Genomic DNA, 22,200 nt, shown 5'->3' with positions numbered 1-22,200 from the left:
GCCGCCAGTTTAACATCTTCCTTTAAAACTAAAGCAGTCACTGACAGACATGGTTGAACTAGTATTTGTGATCCTGTGCTGGGCGGAGGGGAGGGGGGGGGGGGCTTCGCTAAGGGGCAGCTGTTGGATTTTCATGTGTAAATGAACTGTGAAATCACAAGCCATGTAGTGTGCAACTCGTACTCCGCACCCAGGGGAACATGCTGCACACGCAGCTTGCCGTTGGGCTGAATAGACACTAGAAGTAACAGCAAAATAAGCAAAGGTGACACGAGTTAATTGTTAACTTGTTTTAGTAGTAGAGCACTAGAGCGTGGACAGTGTGTAAGTGGTGCAACAGACAAATGAAGCTCTCATCAAATGAAGATGAAGACTGTACGGAGGTGAGGGTAACAGCTTGTTGAGCAGATGAACTTAATCACAGCTCAGCTCATTATACAAGCAGATAATTTCATTGGTGAGTTCTAAGTCACAGAGAAATTACAAAAGCAAAGGGGGAACTGTGAAGGACTCGGGAAAGAATCATGGAAACGTCAAGTCAGACTAAAAAACACACCCTCTTTAGGCAGATGTATCGAAAAAAACATGAGAATCAAGGCCGAGATCAGGCAGAGTAACATGTACCTCAACATGCACGAGAAATATTAGTTTTCTAGCTAGTGGATGATGTTTTTTTCTATGTATATACTTTGGGGCTCAGGAATGTAACAGGGATTGGAGTGTTTTACTCATTTCGCCCGGGTGCCGCAGCTGCCAGTGTGTTTAAATGCTCCTGCAAAAATATGCCTCCCTTGGGTTTGACCTGGATGAAATTCAGTAACTAAACACAGTTGTCAGCTGATTCTAAAGTGTGTTTTTACTCCATGATAACGTTGGACTTGAGTTCCTATTGAGTTTGCATGAACTTATGTAAATCACAGTTGAAATAACCGTGTCTGTCTGAAGTCCTTGACCATTTGTAAGAAGTACTCCTTTTATGTGCTGATGGTAGTCCGAGCACTCCTATTTTTCTAAAGGCAAGAGTGTAAAATGCAAATGGTTTAAGGGATAGGACAGGTATGTCTGGTAACATAAAATGCAGTTTACAGCTTATGTATGTATATCCTACACAGTGCGCGGCTTTTGCGTGACACTTTTATTATTTTCTTTCAGCCCATCGTTGCATTGCAAACATGACGTGGCACATGGCACTGATGCTGTACAGATGCCCTCTAACGTTCCTGCAGTCCGTGACCTTTAACACCTCATCATTATTTCAAGCTGACATAAAGCCGAATGGCACAGACACACACCAGCTCACAAAGCTATTAGACCGGGGCATAGTTGATTGTCAATGCGCGTTGGTTTGCGTGTCAGCGCCAGGGTGCACGTGTCCCCGTGTGCTCCAAATGTTTATTGGCCGTTGTCATAGTTATGCGGCTTTGCCCTCCAGGGATCATGCAGAAATCAGACCTCAGGTTTTATGCTGTGTGGCGAAGCCTTGAGAGGATGTGGTGGGACAACTTCATTTAAAGAGATAGTGCTTGTTTTCAGTTGATGCTCAAAGATATTGTATTAAAAAAATATTGTAATGAAGCTTACAGAATGCACGAATGACCCAAAGTAAAATAAAGAAATTTGTAGAAACCATTGTAGAATTATAGAGAAAAAACATATATCATCAGTGATCTCATGCCACTACCTCTGTGACTATTTTCCATTGTGTGGTTCTTTGTCTCAGCTCATCGCGTAATAAGAAGCCTGCTGTGATGCGTTTACCTATTTGATAGATCTTAAATTAGGACAATGAGCATGGAAGATGTCTGATCATTACAAATAAATGACTCAACAACTTCCTGATAGTTTCCGGGAGCCATTTTCTCCAAATGAGGTCATGTGACTTTTTGAAGATAATGTGGAGTTCCACAGGCGTATTAGTGTGAAGTGGACTCGCTCTTACCCTCAATTCTTTCTTTGAAGAGAATATATATAGAGAGAGATCGACATGAAAAGTTCTTCCACTATTATTCCATAAATGAAACTGTTCTGTTATATTGATTGACTATGCATTGTGATATCGACGCATCAGCTGAGAGTTGGTGCACAAAGGCTAAGCTCTAGGCTAGGCTCTTCATAGTGGCAAAATGGATTTGGCCCATCTGTCTCTCGTGCCAATCAACAGGGGTAAAGCGGTGGCTCTAGAATGTTAACTATGTATGTAGAAGGAATGTCGACTTTTTGCAGAGAAGGGTCATTTGCACTGCCTTAGGGAACACACACACACACACACACACACACACACACACACACACACACACACACACACACACACACACACACACACACACACACACACACACACACACACACACACACACACACACACACACACACACACACACACACACACACACACACACACACACACACACACACACACACACACACACACACACTGCTGCTAGCTTGTCCCAGAACGGTCGGATGAATTCAAGCAGCTCTCTGTTGAGTCTGCATTGGCTGTGTTAAGTTGGCTTGTACCAGCTGTCACCGCTGACAAAGCTGAATTCTGATGCCTCTTTAGGAGCAGTTCGTAATCGCACCATTAGTTGGTAGTCTGAGGCAATATCTCGGCCACAATTCGTCACAGGGGAATATTTTCTGCCATATTATGTGAGGCAACATTAGTCGGCAGCCCCAGACATGTATTATAGAATGTCCTTTGTTCAGAGCTAGTAATTGACCACATATGTATTACTGTAACGGCTGTGTTGGACATTGAAGGCCCAACAAATATAAGCTATTTCTTGGGCTTCATTGAGCTTTTTAAACATTTAACTTCTCGAGTCTACAGTCCAGTATTAACAACCTGCTGAGAGCCCTTTACAAACATTACATGTATTATTTCTTCTTGATTCAGCTGGAATCAAAATGCCTAATTCATTAATATCAATAAGACTGATTCCTATTCCCTTTTAATATGGTGCAGCACTCTATGGGGAAAAGTGTATGTTTAAACAGACCTAGAGACTGGAGGTCTCCCAATGGTTGACAAAATCTTGCGCTCTTCGTTATGCTACGGTAATATAAAGGTAATTCTTCTTAAGATTTTTTGAGTGAGGGGTCTCTCTGGCTCTGGAAGAGTGCCACAGTGCATCTGTGGTGCTCTGCTATTTGACAGAGCTTTGTTGAGAGCCATGCTGAGGGAAAATGTTATACTCCAAAGTCCCCTGCTCCTCTGGCGGAAACTCACGCTCTGGGATATTTTATGTAATGCTCTTTCAAGGATACACTATTCATCCAAGAAAAAGCTCTGAGAACAGTGACACGGTAAGGTTTGAGTTCAGCTCTCACCTGTGTTTTGTTAGAAGGACTAAGGTCGTCTCCATCTGGGCCGTGTGAACAATGACTCAATGATGTCTGCGAAGGTCAGAAAGTAATCTTTTTTTTTAATTCAAAATAAAAGTCATGTCTGTCAGATTATGGCTTATTTAGACTCCAACATGCTGTAGTCCCCCTGTAGAACTGCTACAGGACGGCAATGTGTTTAATCTGATAAGCTCTAAGCTTGTGTCTTCTCTGCTGGTGCCCAAGACAATTTTGTCTTCTGCAATCGCCGGACCGTGCAGCATCTTCCTGTTTTTGTTAGTGGTTAGTAATCTCCTCAGGTAACCATGGAGCTCTCCTCTGCGGCTGGCTTCGCGTAGACGATGATCTTCTCAGTTGGCGGCGTAAAAGAAAGCAAAAAAAACAAAAAACAGTTAACTCCTTGTTATCGTCTTTAATTTCTCTCCCATACTGACATCTTTAGAATATCCGCTCACAGAGAATTGACGGTGCGTCTACGTCGCAGCACAGGGAAAATAACCCTATTTACTAAGATCAATCTGCATCAGCTTTGAAAAGCCATTCATGGCTTTGAATATTGTTGTGCACGCCCAAGCTACACTCTCTCCGTCGTGCTTCTATGTTTGTAAAATTATAGTTCTTTCACAAGTGCTTTTAGCTACGCTGTCGGCCTGACCCTGTCTGTCGGTAGGCCGGTTGGCTGGTGCTCCACTTTGGGCCGGACTGAAATACCTCAATAACCGTTGGACAGATTGGCTTGAAAGCTTCTACATAAGTTCATGAACGTTCCCTTCCGGGTACATTTTCAAAACTTTGTTGGTGCATTAAGTCTTTATGTTGCATCATCATCAGATTTTAACTTGTCCTTTAATTTACCATATATACCTTTAATATTGACATGCATATAGCTCCAGGTGTACTCTGTTGCCAGCACTTATTAAAAAATGTAATCTAATGCAAGCTCATCTCTGGACCGGAAATAAAGTCTCCTGCACAGGCCGCAGAGGGAAAACAGGGTTTCATAATCAAAGCACAGCACCAAAAATTCGACACAGAACATCTTGGTGAACCTTTTACATACTAATTTGTCACAAATAGACAAAGTGGACCATTGCAGCTGGAGTTTTTTTTATTAAGTTTCTATGGTTACAAGCCACATTTATGTGCAGACCACTTACAATTCTACTTTGCACTTAGTCATCTTAATTTAAAGCAATTCTGACTTAACAAGGACAAGAACAAGAAATGTGTGTCAACATCACCATCTATATGATAATATATCTTTTTCTATATTATAATATATCTTTTCAATATATTTATAATTTTTTCCTATTGACCCGCACTTATTACATTTGGAATAAAAATTCCATCTGTCATCTATCAAAGATTTAGCCTTGCATTTTATAAATGATTTGTAGAACTCCCGGCCTTAAGGCCGTTACGCACGTGTTTTATCATGAAAACTTTCATACAGAATGTGGATAATATGCAGCGGAATCCCCTCCATTCACGTTGGGAAAAATTCAATATTCGATATATAAGACAAACTTTGATCCCCTCGAACCTCGACAAAAGCAGTTTATACCAGAGCCGATACTACTTTCACAGTTAAAGCCCGTATGTATATAGTTATATTGCATACCTGAGGTTATTCAAATTCCCAAAAGGGAAAAGAGCATTTTGCTAAAAGAAAATTCGATGAAATAGCTTACTGCTCAGGCTATGCGGCAGTTCACCTCAGACAGGAGCAAATCTATTTGAAAAATATATGGAAGAAAGGCTGCAACAGTGTATTTGTATTGCATCTGCAATGATTTGCTTTGATGCAAAATATTCACACAAAAGTATCTCGCTTTTTCGTGTCGCTAACTCGTCACGCCCCCCCGCTGTGTAAATGCCTTTACTCAGTATTTTTTTCTTCCTCATTCAATGTCCCAACATCGTGATGGGAATTCTGATTTGTATCCACGAGTAAGGAGTAAAAGTCCCATAAGGGCACGAAGGAGTGCATTGGCTTCCTCGGCTGTGTCATGGGAAATGCAGGACTGAAAGTTTTCAAAGGGCAGACCTGCCTAGGGGAAAAAAAAGAAGAATTTTCATCAGAATACAGTCTGACACATTTGTACATCTTCCAAGTCATTGCAGGCATAGACTTCAAGGTATGAAATGTGCGTTTTATCGATGAGCAGAGACATGTGAGAATAGGAAAAGAAATGGAGACGGAGGATCGAAAAATAATTGAAGAGGGGGATTCTCGGGATATGAAGGTGGAAAAACTTTGGCCTTGAAAGAATCGCGGATAACCAGAGATGTGGAGGAGTGAATGCATTGATACTACTTAAGCGCGTCAAACTCACCTGCAGTCGTTGCTCATTCGACCCCCAAGGGCAAAAAAGATGTGCCTGGTGAAGAAAGAGCTGCAGTGGTCCCGGCGTCGGTGTTGGGCTGATTAGAGGTGATTAGTGGGGAGATTTCGGTCCATCTTCGCTTTTGTTCCCATAACTTGAGCCTTTCTCGTGTACCCTCACCCCGCCCCAGTCAGGATCACATTAGTAGTACCGGAGCTGCCCATGATAAACCGTAATCAGCCTCTGGAGACTAAATCGCTCACCTTTTCCATTTACACTCCCTCTAATTCACCCCCTTTTCACCCTCTGCCACTCGCTTCCCAATTTTGGAAAGCTTTTCATTCATTTAGCGTGTGCCTAACGCTTCGGACGCTGTGACGGGCTGAGCGCCGGAGGGGGGGGGCAGCTCTGGGAGCACAGAGAGCAGAGCAATCGCTTTCCTGCCCTCGGTGAGCTCATTCTGCTCCATGTAATACTGGAGAGATTCAGGTGAGGTTCTGCGCCTGTTTGCCTGTCAGCCCGTCCCAGTGTATTGCACGCCGGGGACACGGGAAGTCCCCTCGGGGAGGAAGCCCACTGTCCTTCCGGTCCGCGCTGTTGGACCGAAGTAGCCGTCGAGTCGAGCTTTAGAATCAGGTTTGCTGTGCTGCTGGCTTGATGAGTTGGCCTCTCTGGTTTCCTTTACTTTGTTTGTTAACAGTGCCACTTTCCTCCATTCTAGTTGACGGAGAAAGCGCCGCCCCCGTGCGGTCGCAGCGGCCGCGGGGGGGCGTCTTTCATTCCAGGCAAAGTTGTATTGGTGGCAGCTTCCTCGGTTACTCCGTTGTCAGCAGATGGCTTTTAATTAGTGGGACATTCCAGAGTAAGTTAGCGACCAAGCGAGGGGAGAGAGGGAGCGAAAAGAAGAGTGGAGTGTTTGTGACGGTCTCTCGCAGCTCAGGCTGATGAAGTGGAACGCGGAGGCCGTCGTTCAGCAATCGGGACACAGACCTTTTTATTACGTTTCGACCGTGGCCCCCGTACTTCAAATGGCACGTTGAATTGCTTTGCAATCCCTGGCTCATCGAGGTGTCCATAGAGCAGAGTTGACCTGAAGTTGCAAAAACACACATAAATAGGTCATCTTCTCCTATTTGTTCGCTCCATTGGGAGTCTTTGTGGGGACAGACCGCTCACTGTCAGATTGTGCGTAGCTGTCCGCTCCAATCAAAGCAAAAAGAGGGCATCTCTGTTGTCTTTGAGGAGACCCGTATTCTTTTTGCTACAGTAAACTGGTACCTGCGCACACAGCCTCCGGCAAACTGTGGGTGTCATAGTGCACCGGCTCACATCTTCTTCACCCACCTATCTCACAGATGCCAAATGTGCCCCCCCCCCCCCACCTCCTGTGTGTGTTTTCGTTTTTACCGTTTATGTCTGAAATGAACCAACGTGTCTGCTGTGTCTCTCTCCACAGCAACCAGTTCCACGAAGCTGGAGGACCTGAGCTTTCTCGATGAACAGCGCAACACCCCCCTGCGGACATCCATCCGCCTGCCGTGGCATAACACCGGAGGGAGGCCACCCCAGGACTCTAAAGGTGACTCCGCTGCGCGACCACCACCGCTGTAGGCGCACACGCGTCGAGCTAAACAACTTGATAACCAATTACTTCATTTGCGATAGTGATTTAAAAAGGGTATGTTGTTGTACTTTGTTTTGTCAGTTGTGTAAAAATGTCGCATTGTGAAGTTTTCCCTGGTTTTGGTTATAGCGTCTCACGAAGCGGTGACAGAGGATAAAGTGCTGTGTTTGAGCTGTAATGCTGTTTGGTGTGTTTACATCCATATAAGGTAGTGTAGAAATGAGTCGAGGAATTATAGCTATTTATGCTATTAGGTTAAAAAAAACGACTGCAGTTCATGCATAGTTCATCCCAGGTGGATGTGATTACCCTTAAATTACAGGCAGGTCAGGATTTAAACATCATAGCCCTGGTTTAATTTCCTTACCCAGTGTTTTTATGTGCAGAGCCCCATTTACAACCATTTAAAATACTTCTGCATTGTTCATATTAAAGCAAACTGTCAAAAAAAATGTGTTTTCTAGCACACATTTAGCTCTGCAGATAAATGTCTGTTCTCGGTTCCCCAGCCTTTTTCCTGGTTACATATTTTGAAACCTCTGTCTCAATCAGATATATCCCACAGAGGGAATACTTGATGAGAATATGAATAATTTAATATGAGTTAGTCAAGCTATTTCACTGTGTTTTCAACAAATGCCCTGTTTCTTTTCCACTTTTACTTAACGTGGTTGATGCGGAAGCATCATGTCAGTGGATACAGTTATAACCATTTTTAAACGTCGAAGTCCAGTATGCATGTATGCATGTGTCTAGTTTTCTGTCACTGTGTGGGTGGGAGGCACCACAGTACCTCACAGGTCAGCTCGCCAGCAGTTAACCAGGAGAATGATTATTATGTATATGTTAATTTACACCTCAAATATATCTGTACTGCATACAAACAGCTTTAATGGGATAGTACTTCTAACTGCAATTTGATTTGTTTTAGACAATTATTATTACTATATATAACACCCGAAGACCTGAGACCTTGTTAGTACTGCCGATAAACAATAATGTCACGATGTTGAATTAGTGATTCAAGTATTAGTAGATTAGTGGAGGATCAGAGCTTCAACAGAGCTTCAGTGAATAAAGTGTTCTGAGATCTAATAAGCGCTGAAGGGGTCTATACAGAGAGTCCTCCTTTAAGTCCACTTAAATTGAGATTCCACTCAAATTAACATGAACAGAATTAACAGTGGACAAATGATCTGGTAGTTTTTTTTATGCACAATTCATGGCATATTCTGGAAGAAAAACACTTGTAAACATAAAGTGGTATTCCGTAGGTTTATATTTGGCAATGTATTAAGATTGTCTTCGATCAAACAATATAATTACTTTAAGGCTGATCTAGAACATAGCATCAGTTTAAAGTTGCCAGTATTCCAAATTTACCTTCAAAAAATCCTACAAAGAGCGTGAGATTAATTACAAAAATAAACGGAGGCATTTGTCACTTTTTCCTCTAAAATGCAGAAACTGAATTGGACTGTTTTTCACTTTCCCTCAGGTCGTTTTGCGCCCTACAAACCCGTGGACATCATGCTCAAGCCCTTGCTGTTCGAGGTGCCCAGCATCACCACAGACTCTGTGTTCGTGGGCCGAGATTGGCTTTTTCAGCAGCTGGAAGATGTCCTGAAGGCCGGCGAGTCTGCAGAGAACCACGGCGCCGTAGTGGTGGGCAGCGTGGGTTTCGGGAAGACGGCCATTGTCTCCCGGCTAGTGGCACTGAGCTGCCACGGAGGCAGAATGCGACAGATAGCCTCCAACAGTCCTCGTGCCTCCCCGAAAGGTCAGCCATTTTTACTATTTGCCTTTGGATGTTGGCACTGTATTAGCTGACCGGTTGTTGCATGACGACAAACCGATGCATCTAAAAACTAAGCATTCGGTTTGATTTGGAACCCAGTACGTAGATGACCAAGCGTGTGACCGTGTCTCCCAGGTGTTGGGGGACCATGTGCAGAACTTCCCCTCAGCCAGCCTCCGCAGCCCACTCCACCTTCCAGCGCTACCAACACGCTGAGGACCAACAGCTGCCCGGGAACCCCCGAGATGCAGCGCCGCAGGGACGAGGCCGTCAAACGCCTGGCCGCCAAGGTACAGCTTCAGCCGATAAAGAAAAGTGCTCTCGCTTACCCTTTGGGATGGTGATCATCCCAATATGTCAGTCGGCTTCATTCCAAAAAAGAAGAGGAAAAAGTTTGATGACACCGTAGAGCAAAGTGTTGTTATGATAATGAATCAATCATTATTGAAACGAATGCACAGGGGTCTGCTGTGGATGACGTAAATCTTTTCTTGTCGCTGGTGATATCCTCGCTTATTACAAAGATGTGTGCTGAATTGCTTTTAGTATGTATGAGATGCACACCACCTGATACCGGCTCACCTCGGTCGATTTAGGTTTATATGTGTTTGAATATGATTTATGGCTGTTTATGTTTGTTTGTTTTGATAATCAGCCTACAAAATATGGATGGGTTGGCGGTGAGGGTATGAAAGACGACGGCGCCATCGCTCTCCCGGAGACCTTTAATGTCACACGCCCGTTTGGTTTGAGATGCAGTGGCCTCTGATAGAGACCTGTCCATGCAGGACAGAGTTCAATATTAATGAAGGAAGATTGCGACCCACTGTGTTTTAGAGAATATTTTGGATGCACTTCAACACCTTTGTGATAGTCTGTAATTGGTTGGTAGTTGGTGACGCTGCTTTCGAATGTCCCTGTGACACCTTCGATTAAACCTCTCGCCCCCATCATGGACACCTGCTTTAAGGTGAAATTGGGCTTGACATACCTACCGTGCAGTTTGCCTTTGCCAATGGGAGGGCTGAATTGCATGCACCAGACATTTGACTCCACGCCACTGAGGCTCATCTAAATGTCTGATAAACCCGAGCGTTGTCCCTCCAACCAATCGCCGGGTGAAGTGTTTCCAACAGGCACTCGGTGATGTGTGAATACTGATGCACGGAGCGGCTTCTGTCAAGGTCTGTCAGTTCTTTTTAAGCAGTGATTTGAAATTTCTCTCACTACTGAGGCCATTACAATTCATGTTACATTGCGATTTTAGATCTCCATCCTATTTCAGCGCGTTTTGAGGCGTTGTTTCTCAACAGCAGATTCATTTCTGTTCCGCTACATGAAGTGCTGCAGGTGCACTGCAGAGTGTTGCATCATATTTGTTGAGATGCTTACTGCTTATTGATGAGGCAGTAGTCTACATGACTTGTACACTCATGGTCACTGCAGTCTCCTTGTCAGGCCAAAAGACATCATATGGTGTTCTTAAAAGGTCACAGCTGAATTGATTCCGTGGATTTGGATGACAGTCCGGGGCTATTTTTCTTTACTACCAGAATCTTGATAATTTACTTTCTTTGCTTGTGTGTTTGGATTTGGTTAAATACTCACTGAGCTACCTACTTCTGTGACCATCACATAACTTGCTGATATTGCAGTGACAGACTGGTTAAATGTGCCATAGAAGAAGCTCCAACTTAAGTGTTTGATTTGTAATTACTTGTTTGTATCGGTGTTTGAGCAGCCCGGCCATCATGGGGCTCTTCATTGGTGTGTGTGGTTTAATCGATCTTCTAGATCTCTAAATCATAGTCAACATCATGCAGCGTGCATCATGCAAGTGCTGATAGCTGATTTATTATTTACTGAGGTGTTCAATTACTCCATTACGAATGTAGGACATAGAAATACGTCCTCACGTGTTACTGTGGTTCGGCTGGAAAGAAACGGTGCTTTGGTTAGTTATATTTCCAGCAGCTGGTCGTCATTGTTAATGGAACTAGGCGGCAGCAGCAGAGTCACCTGACCCTCCTCTCGCTGATCTTCGAAGTGTGTCAGCTCCTCCAGGTTGGACTGTAATTAGAACAGTCACACATCCCCAGGGCATCTCTTTGCTTCTTCCCCGATCCCTGTCCCTCCTTTTTGCTTCTAAATCAGACCTCCTTTGAAGACTGCAGCAACCTAACTTCAGACACGCATCACCCCTCCTTCTGGAGCTCCACCTGGGATCTTCTACCTCCTTTTTATAGTTGTTTTTTAGGTGGTTGGCTTTTGCCCAATTATTTTATCCTCCTCTCTAAAGTTTTGTTTGAAACTTTGTTTACAGGGCAGTATGTGGCTTTACGGGTGGTAGGAATATAAGAGCATGAGATTCAAAGCTGCATTCACAGAATTTTCTTTTTAATAAAAGCTTTTGCAAATGCTGTGAGATTATGGAACGTTCTGAGCTTTGAATATTTTTCATCGCTAAAGCCAAAACTATATAACATTTATTGCTCTGACGTGTTTTGAATGCTCCTTAAGTGGGAAATACCTCAGGCTTTATCTGTCCTTCTCTCCTCCCTTTGTGCTCCAGGTGGTGGCCTACCACTACTGCCAGGCGGATAACACCTACACGTGCCTGGTACCAGAGTTTGTGCACAGTATTGCTGCCCTGCTGTGCAGAGCCCACCAGCTCAGCGCGTACCGGGAGATGCTGCTGAAAGAGCCCCACCTCCAGAGCATGCTCAGTCTGCGCTCCTGCGTGCAGGACCCCCTGGCCGCTTTCCGGAGGGGGGTCCTGGAGCCACTAACCAGCCTTCGTAAAGGTAATGCCACCGTTTTTGATTGGATCTGGTGATGCATGTTCCCGTGTGTCCTTGAGCACTAAATTGTTTCCCAAACATATTATGTGATAAAACCGGAACCTGCTCTGCAAAATTGGAAGCCAAATGTAATAGATGGTACGTATTTATTGAATTTGCCGTGTCATTGATTAGAGTCACTGCATCACAAATATTCTATGAATGCATAGGAACATTATTAGAAGCTTATGAAAACACCAGAATACCAAGTATTCTACTTAGCAACTCAGTTATCAGGTATTGAACTGTCACAGGAAGAGCTGCACCTCACTCCACACGGTGTTACCCATGTTGCTTATTGTGTGTGTGTGTGTGTGTGTGTGTGTGTGTGTGTGTGTGTGTTTCCAGAGCGCAGGATTCCGGAGGAGGATCACCTCATCTTGATAGATGGGCTGAACGAAGCAGAGTTCCATAAGCCTGACTACGGAGACACCATTGCTTCCTTCGTAACAAAGATCATTGCCAAGTTCCCCTCTTGGCTTAAGCTTGTGGTCACTGTCAGGGTCAATTTACTGGTAAGGAAGAGCTAATTTCAACCTTAAATGAACTAGCTTGTGTAAAGGGAGAGTTCAAATCGGCCTAAGACGGAAGGTTGCCTAATTTAAGAATCCTCTCAGAACAATTGTGAAAAGTAGCAAAGCTACTCTCAGATCTTCTGTCACCTCTTGATACTCTCACTGACTGCCATCAAAGCCCCAAGATTTTTAACACTGGAAAGATTAAAGATTTTCCTGAGCCGCTCCTCCTCGTCACACAAGGAGGAAGCATCAGTGACCGGCTACGGAGATGTGCGCCGCGCTCGTGTGGAGCGCGCGGCGGCGATAGCTGAGGCTTCCACGCGCCCGACGAGGCACACGCGCGGCATCTGATTTTCTTCGCTGCGATGAAGCGCTGAGCCTGGGATTATAATGTGAGAGCTGACATCCAGAGCGCAAGTGATTAATACTCGAGCTAGATGGTAGTGGCCATCACGGTGCAATGCAATTTTGCCCATTTGCTTTCGGTCCTGTAAGTCGTAGAATTATTATTCAGTTTATGTCAAGCTTTTCTGGATATGCTAAATAAGTCTATTGTAACATGCTCTTATGTATTCACTTCTATTAATCCGTCAGGCTCTGTTTGTGGAGTGGAAACAACCGGTTGGCTGCACATAATACAATGTAGGTTGCAGCTCTGTAGGTGGGCTCTGATTGACACAGGGGAATGTTTTTTTTAACAAAATGGAATTATTATCAAAACCTCTTAAGTCACATTGTCATTATTAGTAGTAGATATAAAAAAGGATGAATCATAGCATTGGAAAGGCAACATAATATTCACTGGAATCCGTGACAAAAAACTACTCCGTTTGCATCATATTTCTGTGTATCCCTATGTTAAGGGTCGTCGTGGCGCAGGGGTTAGAGAAGGTGTGCTGGGAAGCACAAGGTTAGTGGTTCAATTCCAGGCTGCCCCGTGTTCCATGTCGAAGACACCTAACCCCTAATTGCTCCCCGGGCAAAAATGTGAAAAAGCCATGGGTTTAAAGTGTAATGTAAGTCGCTTTGGATAAAAGCGTCGGCTAAATGACCTGTAATGTAATGTAATGTGTATGTTGTGTCATAGTTTTTGTTCTGTGCTTTGAGCAAACGGGTTCAGGATATTGGCCGTTGCTGTTATCTGGCTTATCGGCAAGACGCTGCTAGCACTTCACTCACCTTGTGGATTCTAATCAGTGTGATTCCCAGATTCTGTGCAACAGAGTGGACACGTGCGTGGATGTTTGTGTGCTCGTGGTAGCTTGTCGCGGTGAGGACGAGTGAGGCGTTATCTCACTGAGGCAGTGTTTCTTTAGCCGCGGACAGGCGGCGGATTGGAGGATTAAGGTGCATTGGTTCCTCAAACCGCAGGGCATGGATTGAAATGTGAGCTCTGGCTCAGACATCTGCCAGAAGCGTTATTGTCGCCCTCCCCCCACCATCCCGTACAGCCCCTGCCTCTTAATACTCCCTTTCCCTGCCCGTGTTTTTTTCTCCCTCGCAGCCACATTTCCAACAGTAACAGGTGTCTGCTTTGGCCTGATGGCTCAGCATGTTTGCTGCCCTGCTGCTCAAAGACATCATTATTCAACGAGAATAATGAATCCATTATTCCGCTCTTTGTCGGTTGTTGCAGTAAGAAATGCAATTTATATGGCAGGGACGAGAATTAGAGAACAAACTCAGTGTTATCAGAGTATTGAGATTAAATTGGTACTTTTTCTCATTAGTACAAGCTAATTTGCAAAGTATAACTTCTTTACCGTTGTCTCTTCCATAGGAGATCACAAGCCTTCTGCCTTTCTCCAAGATCTCACTCGATGACTTCTCCGACAACCCGGAGATCAGCAACGACCTCAACGCGTACATCCAGTACCGCATCAACGGCAGCAAGGAAATCATGAACAACATCAGCCTGAACGGCAAGGCCGACCCCATTACAGTCGGAAAGCTCAGCAGCCACCTGATCTCCCGCAGCCAGGGCTCCTACCTGTATCTCAAGCTCACCCTGGATCTGTTCGAGCGAGGTCACCTGGTGATCAAGAGCGCCAGCTACAAGGTGGTGCCCGTCTCGCTGGCCGAGCTCTACCAGCTGCAGTGCAACATGAAGTTCATGACCAACTCGGCCTTCGAGCGCTCGTTGCCCATCTTCAATGTGGCGCTGGCCTCGCTGCACCCGATGACCGACGAGCAGCTGTTCCACGCCGTCAACGCCGTCTTCGTCCAAGGGGAGCTGCCGTGGGAGGACTTCCAGCACCGCATGGAGTTGCTCTCGTGCTTCCTCATCAAACGGCGGGACAAGACGCGCATGTTTTGCCACCCGTCCTTCAGAGAGTGGCTGGTGTGGAGAGCTGATGGAGAGAGCACGGACTTCCTTTGTGACCCCAGGTCAGTCGTCTTTGTCTTTGTTCAGTTAGATCCTAAACAAGCTTTAAGGGAGGAGAAATCAAGCCGTGATGATGGATATATTGCGGCGGGGCCAATTGATTTGAATTAGGAGGCTTTTTATCACAATATATTTACAGCTATTTAGTATTCAGCCCTTTGACTATGAAAAATATGCCGACAGCACTCGTGATAAATTATCAATGTTGTTTGTCCCTGAAATTTCTACTTGTGGTTCCGAATGAGTTTTTAACAGTATGTAAATCATGGCCAGCACTTTGCATGAAAAGTAGGCTGACAATGAAGGTTTTTGTATAACGAATAAGTCAAACACTGTCATCAATAATGCAGCCTGATTCACATGTTGGAGTCGACATTGGCTTTGTGATTTTCTAGGTGTTAGTTGTGATCATAACACACTTTTTACAATGCATACCGCGTACCGTTTTACTCCTTTTTCTGTGCATTTTATATGGAAAAATGATCAGTAGTCCTAAATATTTTACATAATGCACGCATTTGTGTCAATCTACAGGTCCTTCCTGTGCCCTTCTTGCCCTGTGAGACGGGGCTTATCTGCTTTAGTAATGCCACCTAATTGTAATTCTGGAGCCCCCTCAGCCACGTTAGAGACTTCAGTCATTCCCAAATAATAAATTGGATGATGTCATTTTGCCGTTCTTTTATTCCGTCCCCCAATGCTCATCAGTATCACCTCTGCTCACACGGTGGTGTTTCTGAATGGACCAGAACCCAGCTTCATATTCTGGTCATTCACAGCCTTCCAACTCTGTCATTGAAAAACAAAGACTCCGACTCTGGCAAAGGAAATGCACATGCTGATAAAAGCTTTCCTCGCTGCCTCTCTGTCTGTGCCAGGGCACGAATAGAGATAATTCTTCCCAGATCAAAGTGATCTGCAATCATGCATGTCCTTTTAATGAAGTTGGGCATTAATTAATGGCAGAATGCCTGAGTGGAGATTGAATAGAGAACCCAGGAGTTTCACACTCTTCCCCATCCTTTTAGTGGGAAGGTGCTCTTTGCGACCAGCGTTAATGAGCAGTTCCATGTTTGCGTGGGTCAGATGAGCACCACATGCATCAGTAGACCTAAACATTGCAAAACAAATTCAAAGGTGCATTTGAAGGTTATTCCGAACACAATAACGAACACTCATTTCTCCACGGCAACAGGAAAACTTTGAACTCCCGCCGTCATTGGGTCCTGTTGGTTACCTAATCTCCTTTGTAGCTGAGCATTGTCTCTGTTGTTTCTTTGCTCAGGACCGGTCACGCTCTGATGGCTTTCATGCTTTCCCGCCAAGAGGGGAAGCTTAATCGCCAGCAGACGATGGAGCTGGGACACCACATCCTCAAAGCGCACATCTTCAAGGTACATCTAAGGCAGCTGCAAAGGCTCTCTACCCTCCCCTTTTATTGAAATAAATCCCCTCTGTCAATGGTATAGTGTTGGCTGTTGCGTGGGAGCATAGTTTACTAGAGAATAAGCCACAAGATGAGAAGAGAAAGACTCGTTCAGCTCAAATCCATAGATTGTATGTATTTTGTATCTGTATCTCTCTGTGTATTTATATGAGCATTGGTGTGTGTGTGTGTGTGTGTGTGTGCAGGGCCTGAGTAAGAGAACGGGTGTGTCGTCCAGTGTGCTGCAGGCATTGTGGATCAGCTGCAGTGCAGACGGCCTTTCTGCAGCCTTGGCCTCCCTGAGGAACCTCTACACGCCCAACGTCAAGGTGAGGATGTCCTGCAGCTCTGCTCCAGTTCTTGTGTGTCTGTTCCACCTGAAAGTATCAGCCCGGTAGCTGATTAGAGGAGGAAACATCAGCTGGTTCCGGCTTCTCAGTGCCGCACCAACACTGTAATCAATCCATTTTTGATTGGCGGTCAGGCAAATTAACAAATGTTAAGACATAATTTTGTAATCTGCTTACTTACTTTGAAACCTATTTAAACTAATTTAGATAGTTAGTATCTTAGTAGCTGATTTTGAAATTTAAAAAATCCTAAATGTTCCCCTAAAACTCCCACTCAAACACTTGATTTCTATATGTGGTATTATTAGTGACATTTGAAAAACTTAAATGTCCTCCCTGAATGCTCTTGCAATTTCACAGGTGGCAAATTCAGTGGTGAATTATAATAAATGTCACACAATGTTCCTCACACATACGTATGGGGATGAACGCAGATTCACTGCCATAAAGAGCTGTTTCTTACCAGCAGCTCCATCCGTGATTGTCACTTGTCCCCAAGGCTGAAATAAAAAAACATTAACTGGCAGCTAAAAGTGTAAATTAATACAAAATCAGTCAGTCCTAGTGAGTTACAGATTGTAAAAACATAAGAGCCTCATCTTTCTCCTTGAAGCTCCTTGAATTTTCCTCACATTTCCCATTTTCTCAGACCATTTATGCAATAACTCTGATTTTTCTCATAACCCTCTTACGGCATTTACGTAAGCACAGATATAGACTTCTGCAAATGAAAAAAGCACGTTAGTGATTAAAGAGAGTCAGGGTTATGTTAATTTATTAAAAATGTTTAATTAGAGAAAAGAAGGACAACGCATTCTGCATCCTTGGTCAAATGTAATATAGTTTACAAATATTTCTTTTATACCATTTATTTGTATCAGACATTTCCCTGCATTCTTATTCTCGTACAAGAAAGGAAAAATATCGGCAGGGAATTTGGGAAGTTGAAATCTGGCCTTGGTCCTAGATTATGTCACAACGATGGATTCTGTCTTGAAGCTGAATTATTTAGCATATTATAGTTTTTCAGTGGTATTCCATCACTTGTTGTCATCCTCAATGTCCATTTGCGAGTTACTGCGTGTAACGACAACATCACTCAAAGAGACATTTGCGGAATGACCTTGTGTGTGTCCTCAGAGAAAAACAGAGAGTTGCTTTTAATTCATCGCGTATTGGATCCAACAAAAAATACACAATTTAGTTTCCTGATGTCGGGTCCTCATTTGGCTTCATGGTTCTGTTTGACTAAGCATTCATTATTGATTTGGTCGTCGCAGAGGAGAATAACACTTGATAATTGCATTCGGAAGAATGGGACCATTTCATTTGATGTCTGACCTTTGCATGGAGGAAAAATAGCTGAAGATGAAGCAATACAAATGTTTGCTCTGAAATTAGGTGGAGAACATCAAATGGGTCCAAGCTTTAGATTCTGATGATATCTCAATTTGTCCTTGGAGCTGGTGTTCCCAAAGTCATACATTCACGTGATTCGTCATGAATAATTGTTAGTGGAACGATGCTTTCATCCTTATTTTACATGTTGCTTTACACACATCTATTGCATGTCTGTCCATCCTGAACGAGGGACCCCTCATCTGTTGCTCTTTCATTTATTCCTCTGTAAAAGGAGATTCTTTATCTTGAATTGAAAGCGTGACAGCATGTTGTCTTTTGTATGTTTCCTCCTTTTTTGCGAGGACATGAATCTTCAACCCAGTTTAAAACCCAAACATTGAAATACATTTGTTATTGTAACACACAGGCGCATTGGGCGTTACCGCTTTGATGACGTTGTTCCAACACCATCTGTCTGTGTTTGCATTTCATTTGTACAATCAGGTGAGCCGTCTGCTGATGCTCGGCGGTGCAAACGTGAATTACCGCACGGAGGTCCTGAACAACGCGCCGGTGCTCTGCGTCCAGTGCCACCTCGGGCACCAGGAGATTGCCTTCCTGCTGCTGGAGTTTGGGGCCAGCGTGGACGTGGTGTCCGAAAACGGCATGAGCCCCCTCTGCTTCTCGGCCGCAGCAGGCCACCTGGGAATAGTCATGTTGCTCTGCAAGAGGGGGGGCAAGGTGAGGAGCCCCACACATGCACATCCACACTTAAATATTGGGTTAATTCATCCCGGGTAAAGCTAACCATGTCGTATTCCCCCGCCAGGTTGATCATGTAGATAAGAGTGGGCAGTGTGCACTGGTCCACGCTGCTCTCCGAGGACACCCAGAGATTATCCAGTACCTGCTGGAGCTGGAATGGAGTGGTGAGGGGCAGCAGCAGGACTGTGCTCTGAAGAACAAAGCTCTGCAGCAGGCTTTGATAGCGGCGTCCAGCATGGGACACAGACAGGTCTGACTCACTAGCACACGTTTGACCTCGCACTCAATCAGCATCCGCGCCACATCCAGCAAAGGAATTCAAGGGCCGGAGAATATGATAAGGAAACTTTGATTGGAAAAATAGATATATTTGAAAGAGAAAACTAATGCAGTCCACGTTTCCTTCCATTGCAACAGCACTGCTATCATTCCCTGTGGGGTTTTCACAAAATCCCTCCTTTAAAAATATCCGCAAAAGCAGATGTCGCTACAGGTAGAATCTGAGGGACACCTCGTGCTCGGTAAAGATGACTTTACGTCTGAGCCGTGGATGTGTGAAAGCAGGATTCAGAGATGGCTGCCCAGGTGTCATGCAGTCTTAGGGTTTATTTTGGCTTCTCATTAGGTGGGATGGGATCCTGAGGCCCGGCTCAGAATAACAGAACTCGGCCAAGCTAAGCTGTCAACCCACATGTTGAAAGAGACCCCGATAAAGTCAAAGTATTAATCAGATTGGACTCGATTCACATAATCCTCACAGCGGTTCATAGACAAGTGTCCCTCTAGTCTGCCGTGATTAATTTAGAAGAATTTTCTCGGCCAGCGTTATCCCATTTGTTGCTATTCTGCTGCAAAATTATCATATTATATAACCTCTTGAAGATTTATTTGATATCTTATGCTGAAACAGTATCCCATTAATCCAAAGTTTCTTTTTGGCAGGTTGTAAGAGGCCTGCTGGCGTTGACTAATGAGCATGCTGTGCAAATTGATAGCCATGACACTCTGTGGGGAGAGACAGGTATGCCTTCATCCATCTTTTTGCATTACGTGGCTCCCTTGTATCATCACCTGCTGTTTTAACATTCTGGACCTCACTACCGTTGTTGCACGCTGCAGCGGTGGGTCGCGCATCTCGCTCCGGCAAAATGATGCTCTCTGTTTGATGTGGAGCTCGCTCACCCCAGACGCGTGTGCACTTTCATGGTTGTTCCGAGTTTCCCTCTGCTTTTTGGTAAAAGCATTACTTATTGTGGCTCAGGTGGGTTTCTACTTTGAGTTTGGTCAACACGGCGTTTCCTCTGAACATTTCCCAACATGCCGCTGGGTTTCTGCTCTGGTTTCCCCTGGTGCTCTTTGATAAGATATTTCCAACAGTTTGGACATTTTGAAGTTACTTCACCAGCTGCTTCATGTATTGTGGTGCATATTTAGCTATAAACCTTTCAAAGGATTACAACTTGTTTATAACTACAGCAAGCGAGAGGCAGGGTTTGCTAATCAGTAGATATTGTTGTCGTTGAAGGTTTGCTCAGGCAATGTTTACTTTGGTAGTCATTTCACTCTCTAAATGGACTCGTGAGTGGCTAAAATCATTTTTATTTGCACAGTTGATTTTTTTTCTCATTCCCGGTTCGAGTACTCAACATATTTCTGCAACATTATTGACGCTTCAGACACAAGCAGGGTTGTAGCGAATGTTTTTGAAATGATTGTCTCATCTTCAGAGTGAGCTTTTGCTTTGAGACTCAAGCAATTCAAGATATGAATGTTTGTATTGGATCTCTTCTTGTTCGACAGTAGCGCTTGATGCTTTTTTTTTTTGTTCCCAAACACAATCATACCAGAATAGATTTTCTTTTTTTGCAAAATGAGAATTTTAATAGTCTCTTCATGTTCAGCTGTAAGTCAGTGGGATTTAGCACTAAAGGTTTGGTGCTACAGGAATGTAGGTCAGATTTTTAGTGGAGAGGCCACAATGTGGTTAACCGGTGCTTGTGTCCAGCGAAAAGACTGCAGCACTTCAGACCTTGTTATGGTTCGGGACAGTCTGAATATTTCTCTGAGCTGCTGTGTTTTCCGCTGATATCACTGTTTTTTGTTTCTGAAAACATAAAAAGCCTTTATCCAAAGCTTTTTGGTGATGTTGCTAAACCTGATATGTAACCTGGACATGACTATTGCTGTGAGTAACAGTAACCATACCTCTTTTAAAGTTTTCTTTCGGCTCTGTTTACAAAGCGGATGTTAAATCACAGTCATCCCCCTCGTTGTATGTCTTCAATATTACATCACAGCCCCCGATTGGAAGTGGCTGAGCTTCTCTGTAACGCCGCTGAAACAAAGTGACTCCGACAGCCTCGGCACGGCCAGATGTTCAAATACCTCTGCACCCATCTAGCTAAATGTGCCGTTTAAAGGGAGATGGGTGGTGCTTGAGTTGAAAAAAAAGCCTGCCCTGTCTGCAGATAACATAGTGACCATGTAGTGGTGCACGACAGGTTCACATGAACCTCGGTAGAGGAGTTCACTACGGATACAGTAAAAATGACGGCTGGAGGCAAGCCGCAGAAACGATCAGCACTCTATAAAATCTCAGTTTCACTTCAATGTTTTACCATTCAGCGTGCAGATTTAATAATCCAACCTGCTGCAAAGAATTCCCTAAACCGACCTGCAATATCCCCTCCGCAACCGTCCATCCATCGTTTTCTCCAACAACCTGTCTCTGTGAAGATGTATTTCATATTTAAAATTCAATGGAGTATTACATCTCTATGCAAATTGGCCCACTGCCTCCTGTGTTTAAATAGAGGCAGATTGAATTGCACATATGTGGGATCTCCATCTTTTAAAATCCTCTCATAGGATGCAGAGAGGTAATTTAACTGCCAAGAATCATTGAGGTGAACACACATTGGCTCAAGGCAAATATCAGCAAATCCTGGTGTTACACAAGCGTAAGCCTTTGAAAATCAAGTATCATTTCATGGTAGTGTTGTTGTTTCCATCTCCTGTGGTGTACAGGTGGATATAAAACATCCTGTCATTTTAATCAGCACCTAAAAGAAATGAATATATGTATAACATCCAATGACAGAGTAGCCAGTGGGTTGCACATTATTCTTGTCAGAGGTTATCATGGCAATAATACAAGATAACTTTAGACAGAATCCCAATTTTGGGGGGACAGTGCTTGTCTTTATTGAGTTTGTGTGCTCATACGGATCTCTCTCTTCCAGGGGTCTTACGCTTAATACTGTATTTAAAATTGATTGAATAGAGGAACATTTTCCAAATGGGAGCAGTATAAAATGCAATTGAGGTCTTTTCATCCTCTGTAAAGTGTTCCTACTGTATGAAAAGAGCCCAGCGTGAGCTAACCCAGGCAGCTATTTGTAGGTTTTTGTCAGGTGCCTGGGGAGAATATGCTCTTTATTCTCACATCATGTGACAAACACCTGCATTTTTACCGTG

At 44.1% G+C, this 22,200-nt stretch overlaps 1 protein-coding gene across 2 annotated transcripts in view; it reads left to right on the top strand.

Annotated features, from left to right (window-relative positions):
* Window positions 1–22,200, top strand: part of tanc1b (tetratricopeptide repeat, ankyrin repeat and coiled-coil containing 1b) — a 75,987-nt gene that overhangs the window by 46,566 nt on the left and 7,221 nt on the right. For both annotated transcript variants that reach the window (XM_040202565.2, XM_078091119.1), the window contains 11 exons: window positions 7,132–7,254; window positions 8,798–9,079; window positions 9,233–9,387; window positions 11,670–11,901; window positions 12,286–12,452; window positions 14,236–14,843; window positions 16,127–16,235; window positions 16,474–16,596; window positions 18,463–18,699; window positions 18,788–18,973; window positions 19,666–19,744. In XM_040202565.2, coding sequence (XP_040058499.2) covers window positions 7,132–7,254; window positions 8,798–9,079; window positions 9,233–9,387; window positions 11,670–11,901; window positions 12,286–12,452; window positions 14,236–14,843; window positions 16,127–16,235; window positions 16,474–16,596; window positions 18,463–18,699; window positions 18,788–18,973; window positions 19,666–19,744 — 2,301 coding nt within the window. The remainder of the gene's footprint in view (window positions 1–7,131; window positions 7,255–8,797; window positions 9,080–9,232; window positions 9,388–11,669; window positions 11,902–12,285; window positions 12,453–14,235; window positions 14,844–16,126; window positions 16,236–16,473; window positions 16,597–18,462; window positions 18,700–18,787; window positions 18,974–19,665; window positions 19,745–22,200) is intronic.

This window comes from Gasterosteus aculeatus, chromosome 16 (assembly GCF_964276395.1).
Source record: "Gasterosteus aculeatus chromosome 16, fGasAcu3.hap1.1, whole genome shotgun sequence".
NCBI classification, from domain to species: Eukaryota; Metazoa; Chordata; class Actinopteri; order Perciformes; family Gasterosteidae; genus Gasterosteus; species Gasterosteus aculeatus.
The sequence above is the reverse complement of the archived record's forward strand: the minus strand, read 5'-3'. Positions and strand labels throughout refer to the sequence as shown.